This window comes from Cryptotermes secundus, unplaced genomic scaffold (assembly GCF_002891405.2).
Source record: "Cryptotermes secundus unplaced genomic scaffold, Csec_1.0 scaffold186, whole genome shotgun sequence".
In the NCBI taxonomy this organism is placed as follows: domain Eukaryota; kingdom Metazoa; phylum Arthropoda; class Insecta; order Blattodea; family Kalotermitidae; genus Cryptotermes; species Cryptotermes secundus.
In genome coordinates this window covers 730496-752666 of record NW_019727393.1, presented here as the reverse complement: position 1 = coordinate 752666, position 22171 = coordinate 730496, and the positions used below count along the sequence as shown (strand labels likewise).

Below are 22171 nucleotides of genomic sequence, written 5' to 3'. Positions count from 1 at the left end.
TGACGTTAAATTTATGCACTTCATCCACCCCTGAGCTAGCTACAAACGTCTTATTTTGTAGCAATATTTCCTTTCAAGACCAAACCCTCGATTTACGGTTCTTACGATACCATTATGTAAACTAAATCATATGTAATGAAAAGATCATATCTAACCAAAATACGCAATTCAGACTTCTTGCAACGTGAAAATTTGAAGGAAAATGAATATAAAAAAGATAATATTCACTGCTATAAAGGCGATATACTTGCGAGATATAAACTGTAAATATGTACGTACATCTATCTAAGTGAACCTCCTGGAAGGTACAAGTAATAATTTATATGAAATTCACGTTTCTCAGTACAGAAAATTTGTATCAATTGTAGGCATCACAGTCTTCGTACAATCGTGATACGTCACTATAAAATGGATTTCATTCTTTTTCTGTGACAGGAAGAAGATATGTTCAGTAAATAGCCTCCAAGAAATATAACATGTTACTTCTATTATATATTTGGAATATAGTAATATGACAGAAACGTGTAGCAATTTTATATGATTATGAAGAAATTGTCTTTGCTCTAAGATCCACTATAAACTGAAAACATTATTTGGACTTCTAGTTTCTTCTTTAGAAAGGAAACCAGTTCCCACTTTTCGTTGTGTCTGCACAAAGTTTGCGGTTATCTCACCGAAATACTGTTGTGTGGGTCCTTATATGCTGTGTTGATAGTAAGGAAACAAAGAAGTTCTTGTAAATCTAGTGTAGAACTACTATCGGACTCTTTCGCAATATAACAATAACGAGCAAGTAAAACTGATAAATCTGAATTATTTCCACAACAATATCAGCTTACGTACAGAAGAATGACTTCAACCGTATTAATGGAGTAATCCAAAATATTACTGCAAATTTTCGTGACACTATTAAACCACCGATTGAATTATAAGACTGATTCGCTCATATTTTCGTCGAAACTACTCAAATAATAGAAAGAATTACCCAAGGAATCTTTTGAATAAGGTGAATATTTATAAAGCAGAATAAAATTCGACTGACTGGTGAACTTTTCATAAAGGATATTGTGTAATAGTGCAGTGAATACCAAACAGGTGGTTTCAGAGGAAAGTATTGGGTGATTTATCTGATTTCACGAAACAAGTCTAAATGTTTTCCGAGTAGATGTTATAACAATCGATTTCATTTTATTGAACGAGTCGACGTTAACACATTATCGAGTTGCGTGTGTAGGACAAGGAACGACGTACTCATATATTATTACGCTGAAATTTTTTATTGATTTCTTTGTTTTGCTGTTTAATTAGCCAGATAAACAAAAGCAAAATAATGTGGACACTGTAACGAAATAACCAACATATAAATATTTGAGAATTATAAGACAAAATGTTTATGATACTCTTAACTCTCACATGCGTCACAGGGGCCCGAGCAGATGTATCCACTGATGTACAGGAATGGCATTTAGTGCGCTGCTTGAAGTCTATCAGCCAGCGGTACTTTTCTACGGGAGAAACTCTGACAATATCTCTGCATGAAAAAGCTCTTCACACTTCTGGAAGGAGGTCTGAAAACTTCACCAATTTTGGCCGTGTATATATTGATGTTGTCGAGTATATTTCTGAAGAAATGCATCGGTCGGAAGCGAGAAGTGTTGTAATCTCGAATGTATTCACAGACTACGACCCTACTGAGTGGAATTCAAACCACAAACCCGAAAGTTATCTGTTGCTTACACCAAGCTCTTGTAATCACGAGTCTGACATTGTGCAGAGTGTCAGGTCTCAGCTGAAACGACTCTCCTCTTATCCCGAATGGAACGCACGAGCTCGGTTTGTTGTTACTGTGCTGAACATCTCTTTCAAGTACAATGCTGAGGAAGTGTCACAGAGGATTCTAGTAGAACTGTGGAAACGAAAAATTCACAATGCCATTGTTCTGATCCCTCTAACAAACACCTCACAATCTCAAGATGCTACGGGCACCAGAAGGAGACCTGATGGCCACATAATGGAGGTTCCAGCACTCGGAATATATACGTGGTTCCCATATCGGGTTCCAAATCGGTGTTCCGTGGTGGATGAAGCAGTTCTTCTTGATGTGTGGATAATGGAAGGAGAAGGAAATTTTGTTAGAAATTTATTCTTTTTTCCAAAAAAGAAAATCGACAATTTTCATGGGTGTGAATTGAGAGTAGCAACTAAGTTAAAATATTATCGAGAGGAAAATACAATACAAAATTCTGGAAATTACACAGATCATACATTCGACGAACATTTCGAAATTAGTTTTTTAAAACGTATAACAAGAACTATGAATTTTACGCTGATATTCTTACCACAAAAAAAAAATTTCCGAAAAGTGCAAGATGAGTCCGGAAAGTATATTGGGTACACAGGTCTCTTGATGAACGACAAAGCTGACATAGCTGTGGGAGGAATCATTAGGACAGAGATACTGACAAACTTAGTGGATGTAACCAAAAGTTACTGGAAAATTAGATGGCAGTGGTACGTGCCCTGTCCTGTGAAATTTCCAGGATGGCAAAGTATATTTAGAATTTTCTCTCTATCAGGATGGTTATGCGTTTTTTTGGCGGCAATGCTTGCTCACATTGTCATCGTGTTCTTAGCGAGGTCCCGGATCCAGGAGAATGAATCTTTCAAACGTTTCGTGGATGCAGTCCTAGACGTCTGGGCGCTCATCTTGGGAGTGTCTATATTGTCGTTGCCCCGTACAACCCCTCTACGTCTGTTCTTCTCAGCCTGGGTGTGCTACAGCTTGGCAATCAACACAGTGTTCCAGGCTTACCTCACTACGTACCTGGTTGATCCAGGGTTCGAGAAATCAATTACAAGCATAGAAGAACTTTTTGCTTCTGGAACTAAATACGGATTTTTTTCCACCTACTTTGACCGTAATTTTAACGATAAAGCCAACTCCAAAGATGTGGAAATTCTCCGAAATCGGATAGACTGTGATGATATGGTGACCTGCTTACTTTGGACTGCGAAGTACCGAAACATTTCGTCAATCGGCAACCCAGAATTGGTGGAATATTTGTATTACGGTTCTAAATACTCTGATAAGTTTAGCGGCTATCGGCCTTGTGAGTTGAAAGAGATGCCAGTTGTAGTTACAGACTTACTTATGGCCGTGCAGAAAGGAAGCATTTTTTTGGACCGCATGAATGAAATCATTTGCAGACTTGTAGAAGCTGGCATTTCAACTTACTTGGTGAAGACCAGCCCAGAAGCGAGAAAATACTTCAAAGCAATCTCTAGTGCTTCTAAGACACTAGCCGATGAGTATCATGCTTTAACTATGAACAATATGCAGTCTGCATTCTACCTGCTTCTCCTCGGACACAGTCTGGGTCTCATATCCTTCCTAATGGAGATGCTGTATTTTAAAATGCACCCTAGGAGGCCATAGCTTCAGATTTGCCAAATTATGAGCAACTGTAATGTAGTGTGTTCCCTCATCTTCTGAATTTTCAGTGTAATTTGTATTATTTATTTCGCCTGTAAATTAAAATATTGTAAATTTTCATTCCTCGTGGTTTCTGTTAGATGCTTCCGCAGTATGTCTGCATTAGAGCATTAACATTACTTATATCTGTTTCTATTCACATTCCCCCCAACCATAATTTATGATCATTCAAATATATCTTATTTTAATTGATATTGTCAGTCTATGTAATACATTGTCTTTAACCTAAAAAGAATAAAAAACTCGTATAAAACTTGCCCGAAATTCTTGTGACAATATGAACATAAGTTTCACTTAACCATTCACATTACAGAAGAGAAAAAATCAGTCCGCCACATGAAGGATAGGAGTCGAGCTTTATGTTTTCATATTTCTACTGTTGACTTTGACGTCTTTCCAAGATCACCTGAGTATATCCACTGTACACCTCAAAAACTCAGCTCGAAATCACAAGGAAATTTTCCGCTTTCCCTCTCAAGATACTGGCACATCAATTTGTCGCTACTAAAGACGTAACATTTTCCAAATCTGTGACACATTCATAACGATAACCATAGAATTCCCCATAATAAATTATGACACAACTTGGTCGGTATATACTTTGGCGGTCTTAGCCACAAAACTCACCTGACACTATTAAGAGCTTGTGACTGTGCTCCAACGTGTAGAAAGCGAATATATTTGTTGGAAACCTCCGTCAATTCCTCTCGAAAGTAAAATATATCTGTGTTTCAAATGTTTTCGTAACGATTCATATTTCTTATTTATAGATTTATATTAGGCCCAAGTGTAAACAAACGTCAAATTGAATCAGTTCCTCAATAATCAATATCTTTTAAAAATCCCTTTAAATCCTGTCTGAATATCTTCTGAAATAATACCAATAATAATGCTAATACCAAGCTGAAGATCTGACAAGATATTTAATTATGATAAATATATTTTAATTGTTGTACAAAATTCATTACAAAAATTACTTAAAACCATATTACTAATTTTAAATGCTGGCAGTAAGCTCAGTTTGCACAACATTTCACAATTAAAAGAGAAATACTATCACAATGAACACAATTTTTCTAAGGCAGATGATATCTTAACACCTAATGCTGTCAAACTGAACTGAGAGCATTAATGTAAGCAAGCGTACATTACAGCGAACGGTCTTGTAAAATGTATGCCACGTGTATTAGTGACTTGTACACTGGGTTTATATTAGTGAATCGATTTGTTTGATATTCACAAGACGCAATTATAACTAATTATAACACTCTCATGATTACTGTAATTATAGCACACATAATAATATCTTCTACATTCGAAATATTAGTCGATGCAAAGAAACAGATTTCAACACTGTGTAAGCCTTGACAGTGTCTTTATTATCCATTTTCTGTTAACGCATTTTACACAGAAACTACACGTATAAAAGACTCAATCACACCCACTCCAAATATCTCTGTGCTAGAGCAAGCATAACGACTTCAAATCACACGTTACATCTTCACGGGCCGACTTCTGGTTCTTCTTCAACTACGAAATTCCCTTGGCTATCTCTTACGGACACCTGCACTGAGCTCCACTATCTACAAGCGGACTCGCTTTATATGGGCAACTCACGGACAAACGCAGAGAAAACACAGCTTCCTCTGTTGTTGGGTGACGCTTCTATAGGAGTTACCAGATGATCGCTACTCAGCCAGTTCATTAGAGTGCTGGCTGCTGCCTAGCAATGGTCCCGGTACGAACATTCAGAAAACACAACACGTGACCGCTACCCAAATCNGACTTCAAATCACACGTTACATCTTCACGGGCCGACTTCTGGTTCTTCTTCAACTACGAAATTCCCTTGGCTATCTCTTACGGACACCTGCACTGAGCTCCACTATCTACAAGCGGACTCGCTTTATATGGGCAACTCACGGACAAACGCAGAGAAAACACAGCTTCCTCTGTTGTTGGGTGACGCTTCTATAGGAGTTACCAGATGATCGCTACTCAGCCAGTTCATTAGAGTGCTGGCTGCTGCCTAGCAATGGTCCCGGTACGAACATTCAGAAAACACAACACGTGACCGCTACCCAAATCTGTGCGACGTCAGGTCCGACCCCGATTAGCTTATCGGTGCACCGCCTTCCTTCCTCTGAGGGCTGCGTTTGGTTTCATCCCACCTACATTTTTTCTCTTTCTTTGTCTTGGGCGACTGTCTGTAACAGCTACCACTACTCCCTCCTTAAGACTGTTCGTCCCGAGCTGCTCACTACTAAGGCACCATTAGATCCAGTTGTATCTTAATCATACATAATTTGTTCTTGGTTTTTCAATAGGTGGGGGCGAAATAACGTAGTGGAGCCGGTACTCCCATATTTTCGTCTCTTCTTACTCTAACGTTGCCAGTTAGGTTTCCCTTCAGTTTGTGGGGGGGGGGAACTATCCTTCCAGAACGTTCCATTTCTGAATTCCAGCTCCAGAAGAGGTTAGTCTCTCCACACGCTCCCGGCTCTCAAACTCCGCAAATCGCAAAGTCGTAAAATTACATTCAGAATGGTGTAAGTCCAAACAGCGCTTTCTTCCAACAAAGTTTAATCGTCTTTTGTCAATTCATATATTATAATATAATATAAAAATGTCTGCCAAAGAGAGTCTAGGTAATTATGAACCGAGGATGCATAAGACATGTTTCGATGAAGGATTATCAAAATTATCAGACAAAAGAAAACAAGTCATATTACGGCGGTTACAGGATCCAAGCGAAATAATTGGGGATAATTTGAACAATAAGAGGCGCGAAAGCAGCAGGCATTTCAGGAAGAGTAAGAGGGAATATCTGAAAGACAAAATTGATGAGTTTGTAACGAACAGTCAGAACAAGAACATTAAGAGGTGTATAGAGGAAAAAAATAATTTTGAAAGGGGGCTTCAACCTGGAAATACAGTAACTTATTGAAGAATGAGTTTGGTGAACTGCTTGCAGATTCACACAACATTCTGAATAGAACTATTTCTCTCAGTTTTTGAATGTATATAGTGTCAGTGATGACAGACAGATAGAATACATATAGCTGAGCCATTAGTAACTGATCCTAGCCCTTTTGAGTTTGAAAATGCTATTGCAAAATTGAAACGGTATAAATCGCCAGGAAGTGATCAGATTCCAGCAGAACATATTCAAGCAGGAGGTGAAATATTACGTTCTAAGATCCACCACCTAATTACTTCTATTTGGCAAGAGGAAAGTTTCCAGATCAATGGAAGGAGTCTCTTATTGTACCAGTTCACAAGAAGGGTGATAAACCTGGCTGAAGCAATTTTCGATGGATATCACTGCAATCACCTTCATACATAATTTTTTCAAATATGGTTCTCTCAAGGTTAAGTCCATATATAGATGAAATAATTGATGATCATCAGTATGGATTTCGATGTAACAGATCAACAACGTAACAGAACTTTTGCACTCTTTAGATATTAGAGAAAAAATGGGAGTACAATGAGATAGTACATCAGGTATTTGTAGACTTCAAGGAAGCCTATGATTCAGTAAGAAGGGAAGTATTTAACAATGTTCTGATAGATTTTGGGATATCCTTGAAACTAGTTAGGTTGATTAAAATGTGTTTAAACGAAAATTATAGTAAAGTCCGCATTGGCAAACATTTGTCCCATAAATTTCCTATCCAGAATGATCTAAATCAAGGAGATGCTTTATCGCAGTTCCTTTCAACTTTGCTTTAGGATATGCCATTAGGAAGGTTCAGGAAAACCAGGTGGGACTGAAATTAAACGGGATACATCAGCTGTTGGTCTATGCTGATGATGTGAATCTGCTGGGTGATAATGTAGATATCATAAAGAAAAACACACAAACTTTAATTGACACTAGTAAGGAGGTTGGTCTAGAAGTAAACACAGAGAAAACTAAGTACATGTTGCCCGCGCCATAGCTCACGCGGTTAGTAACTGGCTTACCAACGCGGCGGCCCCGTTTGGATCCCGGGTATGGTCAAGTAGGATTTGTGGTGGAAAAAGTGGCGCTATGACAGGTTTTCTCCGAGTATTTCGGTCTCCCCTGACAATCTTCAATCCACCAACTACTTCACAATCACCCTCACCTATGATCTGGGGCTGGTACAATAGGACAGAAGTGGCCGCAGTGCCAAGTGGACTCAGTCCCACCCCACCAAGCAATAAAAAAATATACGTTGCTGTCTCGTCACCAAAATACAGGGCAAAATCATGAAATAACGATAGGAAACAAATGTTTTGAAAATGTTACACACTTCAGATATTTGGCAACGACGATAACAGATCAAATCCTGATTGAGGAGGAAATTAAACGGAGATTGAATTCGGGTAATGCTTGCTACCATACGGCCCAGAACCTTTTGTCTTCTCGTCTGTTGTCCAAAAACATCAAAAGTAGAATATACGTGTAAAAAACTCGCATTTTTCCTGTGATTCTGTATGGGTGCGAAACTTGGTCTCTGCCATTAAGGAAGGAAAATATACAGAATGATCAAGTCAAGAGGGATGAGATAGGCAGAGCATGTAGCATGACTGGGGTAGAGGAGAAATGCATGTAGGATATTGGTGGGAAAGCCAAAAGGAAGGGGACCACTTGGAACACCAAGGAGTACTTGGATGGACAATATTAAGATGGATCTGAGAGAGGTAGGATGGGATGGTATGAATTGGATTGATCTGGCTTCGAATAGGGACATCTAGAGGGCACTTGTGAACACGGTAATGAACCTTCGGATTCCATAAAATTCTGTGAAGGGCTCAACTCCATGAGTCGGTAAGTGAGTGATTTATATACAAAAAATGTAGGACTCTCATATTTCTCCATGAACAAAGCCAACAATCTAATTTCACCTCTTGTTGTGTGTGAGTCTGGAACTTCTTTCCACGTCCAAGGGGATGAATATTTGTTGAGTTTGAGAATATTTGAATCCAACGGAAATGAAGTAGTAACAAGTTATGATGAGATGCAACTGCGTTTCCAGTTTGCGCACGTCAACGAATATTATTGACGATAAACAAATCAAGGACGATGCAGTGGGCGGGGCTTATAGCACGCACCGAGGAGAAGCAGTAGATGCCTCCTGAATGTCATGAATTGTTTGATGAAGTTGCCGGAGGTTTACGTCATTCCTAACTACGGGTCGTCGACAATGGCTGAGGTTCTGGTGACCATATTTTCGGCCGATTCGGAGTCCTGAGGGAACTTCACAGTAACCAAGGACGGAACGCCGAGTAAAAATTTCCTGAGGAAGATTTACTGCTTCTCCGAGTCTGCAAGACGAGCACAACTCATCTGACTTCAGAGTCGGGAGGATCTGTGGAACACTATATCAGTACAACGGAGAAGCACCTGAGGAAGGCCGTTTCGATTTACCAGAGATATTGAGACGTACACCGTACTAATCAAATAGTTCTCTTGACGAAAGTTCATGTCCTTTGCTGGTTGTGACAATCGTGAGTCTGTGGAAATAAAATATTCTTACCTGAGATTCTCAGAAGGTCTTATGCAAGTGGGTGTAAGTCTCCATTCTGGGAATCTGTGAGAAGCTCTGTATGCTGAGAGTAATCTTTTCGGGGGTAGGTGAACGCGGTGAAAATAATTATTGTGATCTTTAATATTTTATTTAAGCATTCTGTTGCGCCAGTATATCAATTATTTCAACAATATATATTTCATTGTGTAACTAACCACGATTTTACAAGCAATTACAGCGCTATCGCTCATTTACACAATTTACAGTTCAACGTTATACACGCATTATAATTCTCAGTCTTTATTTTTATCTCCTGTTAACGGAATTAACACAGTCTCAATGTGATTAAATCTTCTAATCACAAACTAAGAATTCTCCTATCAGCAACTGGACTGCACTGCATTCTCTGGACCATTCTGACTTGGTTATATGGCCTCGGTAAGGACCTCATAGAAAACACTTACTTTGCGCAGCAACGAATTTTTCATTATTGTCATGCCCGATCAGGAGGACAGGTCTTTACTGCGTGTTGCATAGCAAAGAACAAACCATGGTTGAATAAAAAGAAACTGCCAGAATTGTTGTGTGTTCGATGCAACGTATTCACTGAGAAGCTGCCTAATAAAGGAGTCTGTTCGTCGAAATACATTGAATAGGCGTGAGGTTGAAGAGGCACGGATTAATTAAAAGAAAGCGCTGGCCGCGCTTCAATCTCCAGGAAGATTCCTAGTACTGATTTCTGATTAAGATAAGGTCGACCCTAGGCTCATAACGCGAATGGAAGGAATAGGTCAATTGGAAAATCCAGTTACCTCATCAGGAATCGAATCCGGTACCTTCCGGATTGTATCCTAGAATCTCAACCAACTGCGGTACCTCGGATTGCGACAATTGAAAGCACAGCAGGGATTGTGTAGAGAGGGAGACAGATGTGAGATGTGAGTGGGAATTTTCTTAGTGACTGAACATAATAATATACTTGTACTGCTTACGAATGGAACATCGCATTCACCTATGAGAGTTAACAAACGCTTTCTTCAGTCAAGGTAAAAGAGAGATTAAATTATAATATTCAGACCGTATACGTATCTAAACCTGTAAGAATTGTAGAAACAGAGTCGAATATTCTGCATATATATATATATATATATATATATTACTTCAAAATTCTTTAGTCAATATTAAGTGTACATCTGTTAACTTGTCGCTACTTACCGTATAGTGTGTTATATATAGCCAACACTGAAATACCAAGCGAACAGCCTTGTCGTCAATGTGGAGTTTGTGTACAATGTTTCAAAGACGCCCTCAGATCTTGAAATCTTACCAAATACACACGTGTGGCTTCCAGGCGGTACAGTCAAGACCCCTCTAACTGAGAGATAGATGCTGACCAGAGAATATTGTAATAACTTTTGTGTCTAAAGTTAACTCTAACACACAAGGTTACTGTTTCCAGTATTAGGGCTTTTCTTATTAATTTCATTTCTGTCATTCTCACAGCCTCCTGTGAAGTGGGCAACATACTACAACATTTATTTAAATTCACTTCAGAGCAGCTGAGAGAACAAGAGAAAGAGAGAGAGAGAGTGTTAGAATTGTTGCCATGGAGAATGAGACAAGGATTTGTGATGATGGAGAGGAAAAATGCATAAAATTCGGCCACGACCTCTTCATTTCGCATCGTTCTTAATTCATATTTCATCACTGGCACTGTTACTTAACGCTATACAAATGTGGCACTAACGCAGTTGTATCTTACATAAACAACTGAAATGATTCTTATCTGTACGATATTGTCTCTGCAATACGCATCTTTAACTCAGGACTGTGAGCAAAAGGATACATGCCACTTTTCCACGAAAATGTTAAATTTATGCACTTCATCCAACATTGCGCTAGCTACAATCGTTATTTTGTAGCAATTTTTTCTTTCAAGACCAAACACTCGGTTTACGGTTCTTACGATATCATTATGTCAACTAAATAATATGTAATAAAAAGATCATATCTAACAAAATTTGTGCAATTCAGACTCCTTGGAACGTTAAAATTTGAAGGAAAATTAATATAAAAAAGATAATGTTGACTGCTACAAAGGCGATATACTTGCGAGATATAAACTGTAAATATGTACGTACATCTATCTAAGTGAACCTCCCGGAAGGTACAAGTAATAATTTGTATGAAATTCACGTTTCTCAGTACAGATAATTTGTATCAATTGTAGGCATCACAGTCTTCGTATAATCGTGATACGTCACTATAAAATTGATTTCATTTTTTCTGTGTGAGGAAGAAGATGCGCTCAGTAAATAGCCTCCGAAAAATATAACGTGTTATTTCCTGTATCTTTGGAATATCGTAACATGACAGAAACATGTAGCAGTTTTACATGATTATGAAGAAATTGTCTTTGCTCTAAGATATACTACATATTGACACCAATAAATTGGAATTCTAGTTTCTTCTGTAGAAAGGAAACCAGTTCCCACTTTTCGTTGTGTCTGCACAAAGTTTCCGTTTAGCTGAACAAAATACAGTTGTGTAGGTTCTTATATGCTATGTTGATAGTAAGGAAACAAAGAAGTTCTTGTAAATCTAGTGTAGAGCTGCTATCGGACTCTTCCGCAATATAACAATAACGAACAAGTAAAACTGATAAATCTGTATATTTTCCACAAAAATAACAACTAACGTACAGAAAGAAGGGCTTCGACCATATAATGGAGTAAACCAAAGAATTACTGCATATTTTCATGTCAATATTAAACCACACATTGAATTATCGATTGAAAGTATATTCCCAAATATTTTCGACGATACTACTCAAGTAACAGACTAATTATTCAAGGAAATTTTTGAATAAAGTGAATATCTATAAAGCAGAATAAAATCGACTGACCGGTAAACTTTTAATAAAGAATATTTTGTAATAGTGCAGTGAATACCAAACATTTGGTTTCAGAGGAAAGTATTGGATGATTCATGTGATTTCACGCAACAAGTCTAAAAGTTTTCCGAGATAATCTTATAACAATTGATTTAATTTTATTGAACGAGTCGACGTTAACACAATATCAAGTCGCGTGTATAACACCACGGAAGATATACTCATATATTATTAAGCAGAAATTTTTTATTGATTTGTTTGTTTTCTGTTTAATTTGCCAGCTAAACAGAAACACAATAATTGGGACACGATAAAGAAATAAACATTATATAAGTATTTGAGGAATTATAAGACAAAATGTATATGATACTCTTAACTCTCACATGCGTCACAGTGGCCCGAGCAGATGTATCCACTGATGTACAGGAATGGCATTTAGCGCGCTGCTTGAGGTCTATCAGCCAGCGGTACTTCTCTGCGGGAGAAACTCTGGCAGTGTCTCTGCATGAAGAAACTCTTCACTCTTCTGGAAGGAGACCTGAAAAATTAACCAATTTTGGCCCTGTATCTATCGATGTTGTCGGGTATATTTCTGAAGAAATGCATCGGTCGGAAGCGAGAAGTGTTGTAATCTCGAATATCTTCATAGACTGTGACCCAACTGAGTGGAATTCAAACCACAAACCCGAAAGTTATCTGTTGCTTACACCAAGCTCTTGTAATCACGAGTCTGACATTGTGCAGAGCGTCAGGTCTCAGCTGAAACGACTCTCCTCTTATCCCGAATGGAACCCACGGGCTCGGTTTCTTGTTACTGTGATCAACATCTCTTTCAAGTATAATGCTGACAAAGTCTCACAGAGGATTCTAGTAGAACTGTGGAAACGAAAAATTCTCAATGCCATTGTTCTGACCCCTCTAACAAACACCTCACAATCTCAAGATGCTACAGGCACCAGAAGGAGACCTGATGGCCTCGTAATGGAGGTTCCAGCACTCGGAATATATACGTGGTTCCCATATCGGGGTCCAAATCAGTGTTCTGTGGTGGATGAAGCAGTTCTTCTTGATATGTGGCTAATGGAAGGAGAAGGAAATTTTGTTAGAAATTCGTTCTTCTTTCCAAAAAAGGAGTACAACAATTTTCATAGGTGTGAATTGAGAGTAGCATCGTCAGTAGCAGATTCTAGAGCGGAAAACACAACACAAAATCCTGGAAACAACAGAGATCATATATTCGACGAACATTTTGAAATTAGTCTTTTAAAACTAATAACAAAAACTATGAATTTTACACTGAAATTCCTACCACATTTAAAAAAATTCCTAAAACTGCAAGATGATTCCGGAAAGTATATTGGGTACACAGGTCTCTTGATGAACGACAAAGCTGACATAGCTGTGGGAGGAATCATTAGGACTGGGGTATTGACAAACTTAGTGGATGTAACTAAAAGTTACTGGAAGGTAAGATGGCAGTGGTACGTTCCCTGTCCTGTGAAATTTCCCGGATGGCAAAGTATATTTAGAATTTTCTCTCTATCAGGATGGTTATGCATATTTTTGGCGGCAATGCTTGCTCACATTGTCATCGTTTTCTTAGCGAGGTTCCGGATCCAGGAGAACGAATCTTTCAAAGGTTTCGTGAATGCAGTCCTAGACGTCTGGGCGCTCATCTTGGGAGTGTCGATATTGTCGTTGCCGCGTACAAACCCTCTACGACTGTTCTTCTCAGCCTGGATGTGCTACAGCTTGGCAATCAACACAGTGTTCCAGGCTTACCTCACTACGTATCTGGTGGATCCTGGCTTCGAGAAATCAATTACAAGCATAGAAGAAGTTTTTACTTCTGGAACAAAATATGGATTTTCTTCCACCTTTTTTGACCGTAATTTTAACGATAAATCCAACTCCAAGGATGTGGAAATTCTCCGAAATCGGATAGACTGTGCCGATATGGTGACCTGTTTACTTTGGACTGCGAAGTACCGAAACATTTCGTCCATCTGCAGCCCAGAATTTGTGGAATATTTTTATTACGGTTCTAACTATTCTGATAAATTTAGGGGATATCGGCCTTGTGAGTTGAAAGAGACGTCCGTTCTAGTTACAGACTTATTTATGGCCCTGCAGAAAGGAAGCATCTTTTTGGACCGCGTGAATGAAATCATTTGCAGACTTGTAGAAGCTGGCATTTCAACTTATTTGAAAAAGTGCAGTACAGAACGGAGAAAAATCTTCGAAGCAAAATCTAGTGCTTCAAAGATAGGAACAGATGAGTATCATGCTTTAACTATGAACAATATGCAGTCTGCATTCTACCTCCTTCTAGTCGGACACAGTCTGGGTCTCATATCCTTCCTAATCGAGATACTGTATTTTAAAATGCACCTTTAGAGGCCATAGCTTCAGGTTTCTCAAATTATGAGCAAGTTTAATATAGTTTGTTCCATTATCCAATTCCAATGTAATTTGTTTTATATATTTCTCTTGTAGATTAAAATATTGTACATTCTTTAATTTTTCATTGTTCCTGATAGCTGCTTCCGCAGTAGGTCTGCATTAGCGCATTAACATTACTTATATTTGTTTTCATTCACACTCCTCCCAAACCATAATTTATGATCATTCAAATACATATTATTTTTATTGATATAGTCAGTCAATGTAATATATTGCCTTCAATCCCAAGAAGAATAAAGAAACTCATATAACAACTACCCCACTCCACACCATTCCATTTCTAAATGCCAGCTCCAGAAGAGGTCAGCCCCTCCACACTCTCCCAGCTCTCAACTTCCGCAACTCGCAAAGACGTAACATTACATTCAGAAAGTGTAACTCCAAACAGCGTTGTCTTCCAGCAAAATTTAATCGAATTTGGCAAGTCGTTCAAATGAAATCATCAGATATCCGACACACACACACACACACACGCAACACTGACTGCTTCCATAGTTTCATAAATCTCTTTGTATTTCCGTAACACACCTTCTATCAAATCTTTGTCCTACCATGCCCAGAGATTGAGGTCTTGTGTCGTACTGAACTGGGAACTCCTTTAATTGTAAACTCATGGCATTCTACGTTATGAATGCGACGTCTTCTTCCGGAACATAGGCGAAATTATTTTTCTGATCATATTAGAAATCCATAATGTTATATTTCAGCGTCCTGTTGCACTGATCTTTGTTCATGATATGTAAGCAGTGTCCGTCTTTCAGTGAACTCAATTTTACTTATTACTTCACAACATGTTTCGGCACTACAGTGCCATCATCAGGTGCTCCATTTACGTCAATCTATTTCATTGCTTGCCATTACGTCATTGTAAAGTATTTAAAAATATTCGTCAATTACAATAAATATATGTGTATACACCAGAAACTTGCCAAGACTATCCATCTTATCTGTCCCAATGCCAACACCGCGCATAGTTTCACCACTATGGGAGTCGTTCCTCTTACTCTCAGTGTATATCTCGTCTCGTGTTGCGTGTTCCCTCTTCCCGCAACCAAACAGGGAAGAATTGGTATCTTGCTTCCCAGTTTGGGGGGTCTCGAATCTGAGACGGTAAAATACGCATATGAGAATCGTGGGACTCAGAATTGAGAATGACTGCGCTTGCGAGGACCATTGAAAATTACAAACGACAGACCATCCTTTCGCCAGTCATGAAGTAAATGTGATCCTGACAACTTCAATAAAGAAAGAAACATTTAGAGTAGCCCTCCATAAGTTAAATAAGAANCCCCCCTCCCCCCGACATATAATTTTACCCCTCGCATTACTGTGCAACGTAATGAAATAAAACATAAATTGCCATGACTCATAAGCACACATAGAGATTATAATGGTTTTCATTCTCTTTGGTAACTAGACAAAGAGCCGGAATAGCTCAGTCAGTATAGCGACTGGCTAAAAGCTGGCCTACCAAGGGGTCCGATTTCGAGTTCACGGTGGGGTAAGAATTTCAATTTCTCCAAGTCATGTTGTCTAGTACTTGGGTCCACTCAGCTTCCTATCTAAAGGTTACCGGTGGTTCGTTCCCCGGGGATCAAGTGGCCGGAGCGTGAAGCTGACCACTCACCTCCTACTAGTGCCTACTACTATGTCTAAACATCCACTCCCCCATACGTGTTCATGTCATAGTGCTTAATTAGTTAAGCACAGGGACAACTTTCCTATTGCTAGACAAATGCGTAGACATTTAAATTGAAACATTCCAGGGATCAGGATTTGAATTTCTTTCCCAGTACAATCATTGAAAATTTGGATGAGGTCTACAGACTTAAGCATGCTAAGAACAAAATTAGATTAAGTTTCCATGTAGGCGTCTCGGTTGCTTGTTACCAAAACAAGAGAAGAAGGTGAGGCATATGCACATGTGAGAATATCCGGTATGCACTTTTCTTGCATCCAGAAACTGTGAAAGGGGTAACATAATGGAGAAGGTGAAATTCCTGCTACTGTGTTTATGAACAGATCTGTTTATCGTATAAAACGTCGAATAGTCAGTTGAAAGTATACCGACGTTTAAGAGAAACGTTTTGTTTCCTACATCAAGGACGAAAAATAACCAATATAGAAACCACATGTTTCATGCTGCTTTCTTGGCTTGCTTATTCAACGCAGAAGGTGGGGACGTCATGTTCCTCCAACAGTTCGGAAAACTTTCAACGGACCATCCCAAATTTTACTCCCAGGGGCAGGGCTTCTTAATGTAAAAAGTATAATTTGTCCAGCTGAAAATGCTGAGTTCAACTGTGTGGAAACAATGCTGTAGCCTTACACGGAGGATGTCAATGAGTTCAGACGTCAGGGAATGCTGGAACAATCCAAAGCTGAGCACAATACTGCCTTCGAAATACTTCGCACTCACTAATCGTATAATCTCATTGAATGATGTGGAGTCCAGTCTGGCTGTTGAAGGAGACTGTTAAACATTCTAAAGAGGATCAAACTGTAAAGGTCAATGTAACATACAGAGTCACTCTTCTCATAAGCAATTCTGTTTACGATTTGTCTAGAACCCTTACCGTCTGGATGAAAGGTTCCACTAGCATGCATAAAACGTTAAAAGAAGACGAAGCAATATTAAGGTACTTTGTACATTCAGTTGCACGAATTGTGTTCTGGAATCCATTTGCAGCTTTGTTGTAGGACTGTGGTGTGGTATCTTTCGATACTGAGCTAGTACATGTGTAATGCTACAGCAACAAGTCACGTGACAATGAATGCCTAATGTTTCTCGGAAAGATATTTGCCAAAATCTTGTGACCTGTCCTTCTAGAAATTTGAATGAGTTGACTATCTTTCTTCAAACATCCACTCCTTCTAAATTTCGTCCTATCGTACAAAAGTCAGAGATCATGAGTGAATGATCCAACTGCCAAAAATACAGGCTGTCTTGATGAAAGGTATTCAAAGTAAAAAAAAAAAAAAATATCTCGGAAACTAATTGTCTTACACGTATCTGGTTGATGTCGTATGAAAGGAAAACTCCGAAACTTTTCTCTTTATGTCTTGCTTACGCGCATGCGCCAACTTGTGACTTTTGACGAGCTCGGTAACAATGTCGATATCACAGGAACGGGTACATTGAGGGCTGTGACTAGAGGAGTTGCAATATATATCGGCTGTCCAGTGTCGTTTTAGAACCAAATATGGACGTCAACCTCCTACGCGGAAATCTTTCGGTTCGGGGACAAACACCGAGGACTACGGATAGTCTGTTGTGTGTAAAATCTGGAAAGGCACGGACCCCTGAAGAATATGTTAATCGCGTTAGAGAGGCATTCCAACAAAGTCCGTGCAAATAACTTCATCTTGCTAACTTGCAGTTACTTACAAATTCCACGTTCAACAGTGCGCGATGTGCTACACAAAAGACTCCACCTAAGGACGTACAAGAATAAAATGATTCATGTACTAAAGCCGAGTGTCCAAATAGCACGCACAAATTTTGCTGTGGACAAATAATAAATAGAAAGATCTGATGCGTCACCCGATTTCCTACTCCAAGTTCGTTTCTCGGACGAGACGACATTCCATATCAGTGGAGTTGTAAACAGGTGCAACTGCAGCAATTTGGTAGTCACAGTTCATATGTCACATGCGAGTTGGAGATACACAGTCCCAAAGTGAACGTTTGAGCCGGCTTAATGCACGACAAATGGATTTGGCCGTTTTTCTTTTCGGAAAAAGTCTTTGACCAGAGGTTCGTATTTTGAAATGCTGAAGTTGTATGCACTGCTCCTATTACCAACTCAAAGTATCTTCAAACATTATGGGGCTCCGTAAAATTTCTGCCATCTTGTTAGGTATCACCTGGGCAGAGAAATGGCTGGGTGATAGATCGGCAGACGTGGAATAATAGCTGGGCACCTAGATCGCCAAATTTGGATTGTTCCTTGTGAGGTTATATGAAGAACAGTGTCCACCAGGTTAAGATAAACGACCTTCAACACCTGAAATCCCGCATAAGGGGCATAAGAGTGATTATATACAGTATATACATAATGTATAGATCAACCCTACTTGAACTCGGCATTAATCGAACGTGAATAAGCTAGAATTTGTACGCCTGGAAATGATTTCCTTTTGTTGTGATGGGAAATAATACAAAATAAAAATATTATATAATTTCTTGTAAGATTTGAGGCTTTCACGGCGGTGACTATGAAGAAAGCAGTCTTCTGGGATTTGGCACCGTGTATATGTGGTGTTAACCGACGTTTCGGAGGAACGTATCGCCCCCATCTTCAGNGGCTCTGAGAGGGGCGGTGAGGTTCCCGGCCTTACGCGCCGGTCTTCCTTTGCTCCACAGGAAGATATGCAATACTCAGTTCTTTTAGAGAGTGGGTAGAACCCAGGCCCATAATGCGAATGGAAGGCACTCAATTTCACATGTTATTTCACAACATTTTTCGGCAACATTGTGCCATCATCAGGTGCTCCATTTACGTTAATCTATTTAATTGCTTGCCATTATGTCATTGTAAAATTATTTTAAAAATATTTAAAAATATTCGTCAATTATAATAAATTTTATATACTAAAATTTTTTTAAGATATTCATCTTATATGTCCCAATTCAAACCCGAGCATGGTTCCTCCACTATGGGAGTCGTTCGTTTTATACTCCGTGTATATCGTGTCTCGTGATATGTGTTCCCTTTTTGGCTGCGGGTGAAATTGAGTGCACTACAAGACGGACACGGCATACATATCATGGATGAAAATCAGTGCAACAGGACGCTAAAATACAACATTGCGAATGGAAAGATTAGGTCAATTGGAAAATCAAATTACCTCATCAGGAATCGAACCCGCAACCTTCCGGATTGTATCCTAGAGTCTCAACGAACTACGCTACTTCGGCCAGCGACAATTGAAAGTACAGCAGCGATTGTGTAGAGAGGTAGACAGATGTAAGATGTGAGTGGGGAATTTTCTTTGTGACTGAACATAATAACATACATGTATTGCTTACGAATGGAACATCGCATTCACCTCTGAGAGTTAACAAACACTTTCTTCAGTCAAGGTAAAGGAGAGATTAAATTACAGTATTCAGACCGTATACGTATCTAAACGTATAAGAATTGTAGAAACAGAGTCGAATATTGTGCATATATATATTACTTAAAAATTCTTTAGTCAATATTAACTGTACATCTGTTAACTTGTCGCTGTTTTTCATCTGTACGTTATTGTCTCTACAGTACGCCATCTTTAACTCAGGACTGTGAAAGAAGGATACATGCCACTTTTGCCACGAATATTGACGTTAAATTTATGCAATTCATCCACCTCTGCGCTAGAGACAATCGTCATATTTTGTAGCAATTTCTATTCTTTCAAGAACAAACCCTCGGTTTACGGTTCTTACGATATCATTATGTCAACTAAATCATATGTAATGAAGAGATCATATCTAACTAAAATACGCAATTCAGGCTTCTTGGTACGTGAAAATTTGACGGAGAAATAATATAAAAAAATAATGTTGACTGCTACAAAGGCGATATACTTGCGAGATATAAACTGTAAATATGTACGTACATCTATCTAAGTGAACCTCCCGGAAGGTACAAGTAATAATTTGTATGAAATTCACGTTTCTCCGTACAGATAATTTGTATCAATTTTAGGCATCGCAGTCTTTATACAATCGTGATACGTCACTATAAAATGGATTTCATTCTTTTTCTGTGACAGGAAGAAGAAACATAATATGTTACTTCTATTATATATTTGGAATATCGTAATATGACAGAAACATGTAGCAATTTTATATGATTATGAAGAAATTGTCTTTGCTTTAAGATGCACTATAAACTGACAACACTATTTGGACTTCTAGTTTCTTGCGTAGAAAGGAAAATAGTTCCCACTTTTCGTTGTGTCTGCACAAAGTTTGCGTTTATCTCACCGAAATTCTGTTGTGTAGGTTCTTATATGCTATGTTGAGAGTAAGGAAACCAAGAAGTTCTTGTAAATCTAGTGTAGAACTACTATCGGACTCTTTCACAATATAATAATAACGAGCAAGTAAAACTGAAAAATTTGAAAAATTTCCACAACTGTATCAACTTACGTACAGAAAGAATGACTTCAACCATATTAATGGAGTAAAGTAACTAATTACTGCATACTTTCGTGACACTATTAAACCATCAATTTAATTATTCGACTGAAAGTATATTCGCTCATATTTTCGACGAAACTACACAAATTAGAGACAAAATTACCCAAGTAGTCTTTTGAATAAGGTGAATATTTATAAAGCAGAATTAAATTCGACTGAATGGTGAACTTTTCATAAAGGATATTGTGTATATTGTGCAGTGAATACAAAACAGTTCGTGGTTTATGTGATTTCACGAATCAAATCTAACATGTGTTCCGAGATGATATTATAAAAATTGATTTAATTTTATTGAACGAGTCGGCGTTAACACATTATCGAATCTCGTGTATAGGACCACGGAGGACATACTCATATATTATTAAGCAGAAAATTTCAATTGATTTGTTCGATTTTCTGTTTAATTTGCCACATAAACTAAAACAATATAATCTGGACAAGGTAAAGAAATAACCATTATATGAATATTTAAAGAATTATAAGTCAAAATGTATATGATACTCTTAACTCTCACATGCGTCACAGTGGCCCGAGCAGAAGTATCCACTGATGTACAGGAATGGCATATAGTGCGCTGCTTGGGGTCTATCAGCCAGCGGTACTTTTCTGCGGGAGAAACTCTGGCAATGTCTCTGCATGAAGAAGCTCTTCATACTTCTGGAAGGAGGTCTGAAAACTTCACCAATTTTGGCCGTGTATCTATTGATGTTGTCGAGTATATTTCTGAAGAAATGCATCGGTCGGAATCGAGAAGTGTTGTAATCTCTAATGTATTCACAGACTACGACCCTACTGAGTGGAATTCAAACCACAAACCCGAAAGTTATCTGTTGCTTACACCAAGCTCTTGTAATCACGAGTCTGACATTGTGCAGAGCGTCAGGTCTCAGCTGAAACGACTCTCCTCTTATCCCGAATGGAACCCACGGGCTCGGTTTGTTGTTACTGTGATCAACATCTCTTTCAAGTACAATGCTGAGGAATTGTCACAAAGGATTCTAGTAGAACTATGGAAACGAAAAATTTTCAATGCCATTGTTCTGATCCCTCTAACAAACACCTCACAATCTCAAGATGCTACGGGCAACAGAAGGAGACCTGATGGCCTCGTAATGGAGGTTCCAGCACTAGGAATATATACGTGGTTCCCATATCGGGGTCCAAATCGGTGTTCTGTGGTGGATGAAGCAGTTCTTCTTGATGTGTGGATAATGGAAGGAGAAGGAAATTTTGTTAGAAATTCGTTCTTTTTTTCCAAAAAGGCGTACAACAATTTTCATGGGTGTGAATTGAGGGTAGCATCTACAGTAACAGATTTTATAACCGAAAGCACAATACAAAATTCTGGAAATAACGCAGATCTCACATTCGACGAAGGTTTAGAAATTGGACTTTTAAAACTTATAACAAGAAGCATGAATTTTACGCTGATATTCCTACCACAAATAAAAAATTTCCGAAAAGTGCAAGAGGAGTCCGGAAAGTATATTGGGTACACAGGTCTCTTGATGAACGACGAAGCTGACATAGCTGTGGGAGGAATCATTAGGACAGCGATGTCTACAAACATAACGGATGTAACCAGAAGTTACTGGAAAGCAAGATGGCAGTGGTTCGTGCCCTGTCCTGTGAAA

At 38.6% G+C, this 22171-nt stretch overlaps 1 protein-coding gene across 1 annotated transcript in view; it reads left to right on the top strand.

The window, feature by feature from the left end:
* LOC117282325 overlaps nucleotides 1–3436 on the top strand; it is a 151076-nt gene extending 147640 nt beyond the window's left edge. The window contains exon 4 of the mRNA XM_033751514.1: nucleotides 2634–3436. Within this exon, the coding sequence (XP_033607405.1) occupies nucleotides 2634–3436 (803 nt within the window). The remainder of the gene's footprint in view (nucleotides 1–2633) is intronic.
* The last annotated feature ends 18735 nt before the right edge of the window (nucleotides 3437–22171 follow it).